The sequence below is a fragment of the Pyricularia grisea genome (genome assembly GCF_004355905.1).
Source record: "Pyricularia grisea strain NI907 chromosome Unknown Pyricularia_grisea_NI907_Scaffold_7, whole genome shotgun sequence".
Taxonomy (NCBI): domain Eukaryota; kingdom Fungi; phylum Ascomycota; class Sordariomycetes; order Magnaporthales; family Pyriculariaceae; genus Pyricularia; species Pyricularia grisea.
In genome coordinates this window covers 3504318-3514623 of record NW_022156720.1, presented here as the reverse complement: position 1 = coordinate 3514623, position 10306 = coordinate 3504318, and the positions used below count along the sequence as shown (strand labels likewise).

The window sequence follows — 10306 nt, the reverse complement described above, 5'->3', positions numbered from 1 at the left end:
TATTTTAGTAAAATATACTAGCAAAATAGCACAGGCAAACTGAAAAACTACATCAGAGCTCCGACTCGCCGAATAACGTATACAAGCCAGTCTTTTTATATTTCTAATAATTCAAATCGATAATTGAGCGTATCTATTCAAGATAAATACAAAATAAATGTTAACCCGTAAATAGCAATTTCTCCCATTTACTATCAGGATTATTAAATTCTTAATCCTCCACACAAGGCTCAGTATCAGTCCCCGGGTCGTCCCACATTCCATCTTCTAAATCACCTAAATCTAGATATTCGCCGCTATTTTGGTCATCAGTTACACAAGACATAGCGTCGTCATCATCGTCATCATAGTTGTCGGCACGCGCAATTAGTTTACCGCCCCGTCGGTGACAATTACGGTGAGCGGCACGGTTTGAAGGGCCGTGGCTACCAGATTTCTTATGGGCGGTAGAGCGGCCGATTCCTTGCTTGGCAAACCCCTTTACACTGAGTCTCTTGCCGCTACTACCAACTGTTGATCGAGTAGCGGAAATGTCGTGATTTTGTAAATTGCCAGTATGGGCGTAAACCGAAAGGGCAAAAGTTAAAGTAGCGAAGAAGGTAGAAGGCCGCATTTTCAAAAAGAAAAGAGTGGTGAGAAAAGAAATAACTGTTGTATGATAAAGATACAATTGGTAAATTTTGAACGGGAGGTAAATGTAGATTTAACTGGCACACAACTTAGACTGGCTTTACTTTTAAAACCGATGAGATGAAGGATAATCTCTCACTCGAAACTAATTACTTTTCGGTCCATTTTATACTTGGGCCAAGTTATATAAATATAAACATAGTAACATTTTATAAGTTATTTATACACAGCGGTTACTTTTGCTAATAAGAGTTGTCTAATCGCTGCCATCGGCGAAAGTCATAGAATAAAACCGGTCGTCTTTTCATGCATTAGAAATTACTAACTACCCCTGTTTATAAAATCACATGGATTTGTTACGTTCTTGGTTGTAATATTTGGTAAAATATTTGGACCTGAAAATTTCCATATTTTAATCCTGACCCCAGACCAAATAACCCACCAGGGTAGAGCCCTCTAACCGCGTCGCATTAAATTTAAAAATATGATTTGTTCCTTGTTTATTTTTAAGATAAAAACTTGGTAATAAGAGCTGACAAATTCAAGTCCAGATTATATTTACCTATGCCCTAATAATATATCTATTAGTCCCGGCTTGAATTAAATTGGAGATTATATTGAAAAGTTAATTTGAAGCATTTTAAATATATATATAATATATTTAGCAATTCCTAGTACCAAGAAAAGTGCTATTCCCATTAGGGATTACTCCACGTAACACATTATTCCACGTAAACCAATTCGGCAAAACAAGGAAGGACTTTCTATTTTGACAATATTAAAAACCAGAACCCCCGGTTGAAATTAACGGAAAATCGGAGTGTAAAGTGGAACGAGCTTTTCGTTTCGCGATTATTCGGGAGAAAAAAGAATCATAATATTAAGTATTACAGTTCCGATAAAGCTTTAATACAATTTCGCATAAGAACCACGATTTCAACAATTCAGCGGAATGGCTCGAGGTTTATTACAAGTAATATTCGGACGTAATAAAACCTCGGCTAAATTTGCGACATTGGATTAAAAGGTTATGACAAATACGTTCGTAAAGGAAGAATATGGGGATAATACGGCAAAACACGATACGAGGAAAATGGGCAAGCGGCGAGAAGTCCCGAAATAATATTTGTAATAAATTCAAAACCTCAACCGCCTGCGTTAATTGGATTTCGAAGGGCGGCAATATAAGTATTAGCCTCTTAGATTACTTTTAAAGCTATTAGTCTACTCTGGTAATTACGCCAGTGGCGGATTTAACCATGTTTAATCCAAATTTGTACCGGGGGTTTTATTACCCCCAAGTTACAAGACCTTTCTCCAACCCGCCCTCACTTACAATCTTTTTTATTTAACAAATTTTAAAACGTTATTAGTACTGTTCAATACTCTAAAGGTATTTAATATATTACCACACCGGCTCCCGGCTTATAAACCCGCGAAATCATAATAACAGGTGTCTTTTGTTTATTTTTATACAACCAAATGTTGTCATAATGTTTCAATGAAAGAAAATATTATTATTTTATCGACATAAAATAATCTTAGCCTGCTTAATTATTTTATTCTTTATGATTATTATTTTTATGTTATTTTACATATTAAAAATATTTCAAAACTTCCCAAAGCTAGACTGCGCTACTCTCTCCGATACATGGCCCGCCTACCCAAAATTCAGGCTGCACGTGCACGTTACTGTGCGTCAAAATGAGGTGACGAGCAGAAATTTTTATTCTGGCGTGGCAAGGGGGACCAAATCTGTAATCTCACCAACGCAAACGAAGCTCTACCAAAGGCGGACTGAATCGCTGACAAAAGGGGCGGTCCCCTGACCCGATAGGACGTATTTTTCAACTAGCAGCCTTTACATATTGCGTTAGTGCAGGCACGGCAACAACATTGTTGGCCCTGCCTCTGGGTTGTGGAGGCTGCCGAGAAGCAAATATACCTGTCGTATTACCGTGGCAAGTCTGGTATCCCACCAGTGACATAACTGCTGGGCAAGCTGATTTTGCCTATGTGTTCACAATTTTGTCTCCCAAATCTTATATATGCTTTTTCTCAGTACAAAAAATTTCAAAAAAAAAAAAAAAACCAATTATTGCTGCGGGCCACCAGAGCCAGTGCTGCCGCGTCTACCAGCGGCACCAGCGGAACCAGCGGAACCAGCGGAACTCGGTCTCCCGGAGCCTCCCGCTTGTGCCTCCTTGGTCGCCAGAGTTTGAGCGTGACTCACTGCCATTACTGCGCCAACGCCGGTGTTGGCCAGCCGTCCAACCTGTCCCATTTGAGCCTGTTTAACCATCAGGGCCCACTTGTTCTTGGTTCTGGTGATCCAGTCATAACCCTTCTCTTTTTCCATCAGATAAGCGCCAAGCAGTTCCATCCTGTTCTGGGCTACCGATCCGGGAGTAATCTTGGCATTCTTTTGCAAGGGCTGCATTGCCTCATTGCTTGCAGCCGAGGCTATGTTCGGTCGCTTTTGACCGGTGTTTAGCTGCTGCATATCGGGGCTTACACCTTGGGGCAAGCCGCCTTTTTCAACGGCGTTTGTAATGGTGCTTCCAGTGATCGTTGGGGTGACTTTAAAGGCAGTGGCCCAAGCCTGGATGCTTTCTGCACACCAGTATAAAGTCATTAGTTTTGGTTATACCTTTTTTATAATTTCCTCTCGGTTTAGCGTTGAAGGTAGATGTTTGGGGAATCTTACGTAGCCCTTTGTCACCAGCAGCCGTCAGCTTTTTGGCATGCCATTGCAACCACTCCTTTCTCAGGTTCAAAACTTCTCTCCGTTCGGATGTCTTAGCTCTGCCTGGCATCGGCATCGATGCTATTTTCATGTCCGCTGCTTGTCTGCAACAATTTAGAGTATTTGTTAGCATTCTTCTTCGCAGCAGAGCGGAGAAACCATTGTGAAGTTGGGATGTAACTGAAATTGCTTACAAGTTGGTACCAATTCGATCGTTCTGGACCAAGAGAATGTCCCTTACAAATTTTAATATCTTCAATTCGTCACGGTTAGTTTTTTTTCTCCGACCACTGCTCCATATAACGGTTGATCGAGGTAAGGAGTTGGGAAGACGCCGTCTTCAGGAGCAACTCACATAATCAAAGCTTGCCACAAGAGGAATAATTGTATCTGGGAATTTATCCGTAGTTTTTGCTGCGTTTTCACCCCTGCTGGTAGCGAGAGCGTTTGCATTTTCTGGATTCATAATTCTAGATATTGTAAAATAATTGTCAGCCAATCTTTGAAAAGCACAAGAAATTGAACCATGTTTGTACTTACACCATTTTTTGCGTGTTGACCGGCTTTGTTAACAAAACAAGCTCCTTTGTGTGTTGTTGGTTGTTTGGGAACGAGTTCACTATCAATTGCGCAATCTCATTGGTCCAGAACATCGCCAGGTACGAGCATATGTCCTTGCCTGTACCAGCAATGTTGGTACCGGGAAATAGCTTCGGCAGGTCGTTCATGAAGCCGGCTGGGCCCGTAAGTTCCTCAACCTCCTCAACGTGCTCAGATGCAATGGCATTCTGGTCCGCATCTCGGAGATCTTCCCTTTCCTGGACGTTCAAAGGTCGAAGTATCACCTCATTCGCCATGTAGCCGTAAGTAACCGTATCCGGGTGTAATCGGAGGAGATCCGTGGTCGAAGGGAAGTTGAGATTTGGCATCCCTAGCTTGTTATTACATACGCTGGGGATTTTCTTCGTGCCTCTTGGCAAAATGCGTGATGTGGAAAATTCACGCGTCGAGGGTTCCAAAGGTCGCGATAGCACGGCGGTGGGAAAAACGCAGCCGATCATGGCCATGGCCAGCAAAACATTGCTCTTATCCATCACTGGATCTTTTGTGGACGTGGGAAGGTGAGGAAACTTTGTATAAAATAGTAAAAGATGGGAGATGCTCAGGGACAGTGCGCTTAGATGATGGGTATATATAGTAAAGTCAGGTGTTGTAAATGTAAAATGTTAATGCTGATAATACATATTGAAACCACTGTTCTTCAACAGACTTTTATAGCTTCATTTAATATCATCATATTCGAACTTGCCTTATGAAAAGGCGACCCCCATGATAACAGTCAGCCACGGCTATGCTCATAGTAATCAATATCGTGACATAGGTTGTGGCTGGTGGCCAAATGGGCGATGCTAGCATGGCTTGAGAGTAGAATGATCATGCACAAATGGTTTTCTGACTGACCAGGATTGCGAGACAAAAATTAACAAGAGGTTTTTGATGCTGTAAAAAGATGTAGGCAAGGCATGTAAACACGGCTGCTTAGATGGGGACAGTAATACAACCTTATTTTTATACATGAGGCTGTGCAGACCCTTGTCCAGGGAGACACGTGAGAATGAAGTAAGAGTAAAAATAAAGAAGAGGCAACACGGCTGCTTAGGTTGAGCAAGGGTGCATTTGGGCTGCCATACTCAGGATCCTGAAGTAAATACCCTGGTGGCTGACAGGCCTAAATTCTGACAACCCACCTAAATTCTGACAACCCAGACATTCTAGACCAGGTCTAAACTAGTATGGGTTAGTTAGGAATGGTGCTAATCAACCAGGATTGGCCAGTGCCAAGCAGGCACCCTAGGTAGCATACATCAGATTGCCCAGCTTAGCTTACAAGGTAATTTCTTAGCTATTTTTACTGTGTGTGTGTGTGTGTGTGTGTGTGTGTGTGTGTGTGTGGCGCAATCAATTCTTGGCATTTGGCACCGCCAACAACCGTGTGGCTAGTTCTAACGTCTAGATCTAGATAGATCCCATTCACCCATGCAATACACCCACCCCTCTTCCTCGCGAACCTTTCTCGACCCCATGTCGTTGGATTCTCAAATGGGCCATTTCCGAAAATAAATGCCACCAACCAAAACAAAATGCACCTCGACTTGGACCGCCAAATGCAATCATGGACCTCGGATTTGCAACTGGAGTCGCCTCTATTCAGCAAATTACCCCCCGAGCTCCGCCAGCGTGTGTTCGCGTTTGCCCTTAGCCCGCTCGAAATACTTGTAGATAACTCGTTTACATTCGAAAGGGTCGGAGAAAGCAGGCAGCCGCATGATTTTCGGATTAAGCACGACCACGAGGGCGACCCTGATGACGACATCGGGGAGGAACCGCGACGTTGGGTAAATGGGAGCTCCATGGGGATTTGGAGTCGGTACCCTGAAAACACCGGCCCTGGCACCTACCAGTGGCACCTTTGCCCGACTTTGTTGGCAACCTGTCGACGCGTCTACGCCGAATCGCACATGTTTCTGTACAATGCCGAACGCAGTTACAATTGCGTGGACGGCATAGTTCGTTCACGACACCGATCCCCCCCAAGTATCAAGTTTGCTGTAGATGAGGCCATTCCCTCGTCCTATGCCGGGCGGCACAAAAAGCGGACCAGTGTAGGCCATTGGAGTCGACAACGCGTAGAATGGGAACGCCGATTCACTAGCATCGACTACCACGGAAAACTATCCACCTTTCACAGATTCCTGGCCAACACCCCCGGGCCCATGGACTTTCCTTGGTCATGCATCACCACCAAACGTTTCCCCTGGACCAAGGTCGAACACGTGCGCCTTTTTACATCGTATAAAGATCGGTGGCTCGAGGAAGTCAACACGATGCATAATCGCTTTTACCATTCCTGGCACCCGCTACTTCAAAGACCCGACGAGGTACCCGCCGTCGGACTTGAAAGACTCAAGCCTGCACACGGTCTCGAGCTGGCTGCCAAGCGGCATTCGGAACTGAAAAAGTCTGAAGCCGAGGGCCGCGTCCAAGAGCAGCACCATCAAAAACCAGGACGGCCGGGTTGGATGCCCATGTCGGCTGATCGGTACCCCTATGGTTCATGGGCTCGGGAATTTGTCAATTTCCCACGTATTAAAACCTTGACCATGAACTTTCATTGCCCGGAGGGCCAGCGACGCAAGCATGAAGATATAATACAGATGGTTGTTGATACGTGGCGTTTTCCTCTCAATCCCAAACATACTGGCCATCACTACCTGTCGATAGACCATGTGGAAAGAATCTCATGGCGTGGCGATAAGTGCAATTGGATAAACCAACCCGACGGCTCGCCGGGAGCGGCCACCAAGATTGAACGGAATATTGGGCCTAGAATGTACACGTGGACCGTTGTGTGGACGCCCAAGACGTACGACGGACCTGAGACGTACCCTTACGGAGGTTTGGTTGAGATTGGCGAGAGGGACTATCAAGAGGAAGGGGATTCCGATTTGGATGAAGACGAGGAGGTTGATTGGGAGGAATGGGGTGAGGAGCCGCCGCTGGATGAAGAGCGAGGGCACAGGAGAAAGAATAAACTTAGTGGTTAGGGCTTTAATTTTAGGTTTATTTGTCCTTTAAGCTATGGAGCTGATAGGTTTGATACCGGGGACTGGTTTGGCATCGAAGCCAACCTGGGCGAGTATTTTTACTGGCTGGCCAGGCTTTTAAAAGCCCATAAATGTGTTTTGGTCCCATCGAGGTAAAAAGACGTGCGTTGAACTAAGTATTACCATGGTCTGATCTCCGTCCTATAAGCAAGATGTTGTACCATCTCTTCAACTGGATTGTCGGCCAAAAACGTCTCAAGGGCCACGCAAAGACTTTGGCCAGCGTTGAACCGATCATGGGCATCATGTTTCCGTGACTTGTGCCGGTGCAGGAATGAGATCGTCGCCGCGGTTGTCTTGCACACGCTTCTTTATGTGCACAGGGAGCCCGGTGTTAAGAATTGCGTTGGGGGGTTGGACGGCGGAAGCACGGGGTAAGGGTCGGTTGTGAAGGGTCCACTTTTCGTAATTTCCCGCAAGTCCATCAGGGCAAGAAGGCAGATAATGGTTCTTTCAGAATCCACAATCAGTGGCTGCTGATGGAATAAGATGTTGCGGGCCTCAACATCATCGTGAAGACCGTCATGTTGATGTAGTTCGACAAGTGCTTTGGAATCAATACAGCCCTGACCGATTGATTGACACGACCCTCACTTGGCGATAAGGGCTCGCCAGCCGGGCTGAAAAACAGGAAATGCTCGTAAACAACGCCGTCGCATCCTGCGGGAGGTCCATAAAGATCAGTATGGGGTATACCGGAGCGTGATTCCCCTAAATCGCGCGAAGGCGGTTATAGATCTCTGCCTCACGTTGCAGGGATTTAAGACCCGTAGCTTCCACACATTTCGCCACTAATTTATAGTTATATAACGATGACCGGGCCTTAAACACTGAGCCAATAAACCGTGGCAGGTATGACGGCGTACAGTCTGCGTCAGGTTTACGACTTTTGGCCAGCTGGGCTCGAAGCAGACGTAAAAGCTCTGTTTTGTTAATGTGTTTCCCCTCGAGGCTATTGGCGTTTGGATAGGTTTTATCAATTGGTTCACCATCCGTGAGGCCAAAAAGGTATTTATGGCTGCAGTACAGCCTATCCTGTATTCCTTTTGCTTTCCCTACCCGCAGTTCTCGAAAACCTTCCCTGCGTCCACCAAAGTTGAATGTATTATTTCTGTAAGCATTGGAGGAGTTCTTTTGGAGCTGGGGAGGGTAAAAAAGCCATTAATGTTCTCATATTTTTGGTAAGAAATAAGCTGGGTCGGCAGCTGCCGGCAAAACGCAAGAGCGCGAATCGGCGAGCGTTTAAAGCCACCCCGACGGCGGTGTATATAGCAAAAGTATCTCGATACATCCTGACACCGTGACACGTTACTCCCGCACCAAGTCTTTATGCATTACTTCATAACCCCTAACCTCGAAGAACTCGGTAAACCGAGAGTCGTTCGAAATTGCATTCACAAGCTCATTCTCGACAGAAAGAGCAATTTCGGGTCCCTCATCTTTGCCCGACGGACCGTGAAGACGCGGTGGAAAAACAACAACCATGCAGGCAGCGGCGGCCGGGGTCAGATGACGAAAAGCACAAGGGCAGCCGAACCCGAAATCACAGCCCTCCAGACTTGCTCGGCGCCAGTCGGTCACGACCATTGAGAGGGGCGGGAGGGACTTGATATCCCTGGCGAGGCTCGACTTGTCGCGGAGGGCGAGCATCCGCGTCACGGCCGCCTCGACTGCCGGCTGCGTTATGCTCAATGTCAACTCCCGAATCCTGGCGGCAATGTTGCCGAGCGGTTCCGTCTCGGCTATCTGTGCCACTGTAAACTGGTCTGCGAGGTCTTGTGTTCTGGCCGACCACAGCAAGTTGCGTTGGAATTTATCAGCCACAGGTGGGTTGAGACGGTCATTGTAACGAAGATTAATCGCCTGCCTCAACAAGGGCTTTTCGTCGCTTCCCACTCTGTATAGCTCTCGGCGGTGCCTGGTCAAAGTCCGCCAGATCAATGCAACAAAAGCATCGTACGTCGAGATCCATGCCGACAAGGGATTTGGACAAGTCGCGAGAGAATCCGCTGCAACTTTCTTTAACTTAATCGCCTTGCTTTTTGACAGGTGGATTAGTAACGACGAGGCTGGCTTCGTTGACACAGAAACAGGACAAGGCTTGGATCGCGGTTCTTCCACTTCCTGTCCTCGGCGCGCCTGTAGTTTAGGAGTAAAACGATCACCATCGGTGATAGCGGCGGGATCCCAAGGAGGAGGCCCGGTGCCGTTCATGGCCGCAGCGCAGTTGCCAGCCAGTTGGCGGGCGCACGAAGACCAGCCCATGACGTCTTGGCAATAATGCAGGTGGTTCATGACAAAAATGAGCCCTCCCTGTATGAAATTGGCCTTGAACGCACAAAGGACGGGTTTCTTGGAGTATGGTTTTAAAAAGGTTAGACACTAAACTAACAGCTGAAGACTTCACGTGTCGAGGATTCTTAAATTGCTCACATTTTCAGGGTGGCACGCTGGCCTTTGACCACATTCCATGCCCGGGGCACAAAAGCGACCGACATCGCCGAGAATGCTGCTGGCAAAGTGTGCCTTTTGTATTTCATCCAAGGACGGGACGTTCGCATCGTCCCAGTACTCGACAATGAAGTCGACCGTATCGTCCTTTCTCTTGACAAAGGAATAACCATCGTCGTCCAGGTTCGTTTCAAATCTGCCAACGAGCTGTCGGCACTGCGAGATCGTTCTCTCAAGACCGGTTTTGAGGACCTCGACAACCTTGGGCCGACTGGTCTGATCGTCCAACTTGAAATAAATTGCCCACGCGTTGTAGGACATGGGGACAGTATAGTCGAAAATGGTGGCGTGTATCCGCTCTTCATCTTGATCATTTTCTCCCCCAAAAGGACGTAGCTTGAAAATTTGATTCCGATTTTCCATCTTGAGGCTGTTGATGAAAGTATTGCTTTTCAGGTGAAGATGCTGGGAGGAGTAAACGACTTAGGGGTAATTACATTTGCAGTGCTCCATCAAGCAGCCTGAAGATCTTGTTCGCAAATTGAACCTTTTCCTGTGCAAACCAATTGTTCATCTTACTGCGGGATTAACGGTCTAAATACGTGTCAGAAATGGGCTATTTTTATACTTTCCGTGCCCCTCATATTCGCTTGATAGGCTTTCAAGTGATCAGAGCACCCCCGTAACGCAGACACGCAAGTTTATTTCGGTGTTACAGTGCGGAAAGTTAAACAGTAGCTTCCAATCCTGTGATAGCATTTACCCTCCCAGGTAGCAGTAAATCATGGCTGAAAGAAACTTATTTCTGGGTTCC

At 46.3% G+C, this 10306-nt stretch overlaps 4 protein-coding genes across 4 annotated transcripts; 1 reads left to right on the top strand and 3 right to left on the bottom strand.

Moving 5' to 3' along the window:
• Positions 1-211: 211 nt before the first annotated feature.
• Positions 212-613, bottom strand: PgNI_10069 (uncharacterized protein; the record flags this gene model as incomplete). Its single annotated transcript, XM_031130045.1, has 1 exon — positions 212-613. One exon carries the CDS (start codon positions 611-613, stop codon positions 212-214), a length of 402 nt encoding a protein of 133 aa, XP_030977657.1.
• A 2050-nt stretch (positions 614-2663) lies between these two features.
• Positions 2664-4860, bottom strand: PgNI_10068 (uncharacterized protein). The gene is made up of 5 exons (XM_031130044.1): positions 3917-4860; positions 3732-3846; positions 3571-3629; positions 3338-3480; positions 2664-3243 (listed from the first exon to the last, which is right to left on the bottom strand). Exons 1-5 carry the CDS (start codon positions 4468-4470, stop codon positions 2726-2728), a joined length of 1389 nt encoding a protein of 462 aa, XP_030977656.1. The 5' UTR covers positions 4471-4860; the 3' UTR covers positions 2664-2725.
• A 657-nt stretch (positions 4861-5517) lies between these two features.
• Positions 5518-6981, top strand: PgNI_10067 (uncharacterized protein; the record flags this gene model as incomplete). The annotated part of the gene is made up of 1 exon (XM_031130043.1): positions 5518-6981. The coding sequence occupies one exon, from the start codon at positions 5518-5520 to the stop codon at positions 6979-6981; it is 1464 nt and encodes a 487-aa protein (XP_030977651.1).
• A 1368-nt stretch (positions 6982-8349) lies between these two features.
• On the bottom strand, positions 8350-9915 carry PgNI_10066 (uncharacterized protein; the record flags this gene model as incomplete). Its single annotated transcript, XM_031130042.1, has 2 exons — positions 8350-9393; positions 9475-9915. The coding sequence occupies 2 exons, from the start codon at positions 9913-9915 to the stop codon at positions 8350-8352; spliced, it is 1485 nt and encodes a 494-aa protein (XP_030977650.1).
• Between the last annotated feature and the right edge of the window lie 391 nt (positions 9916-10306).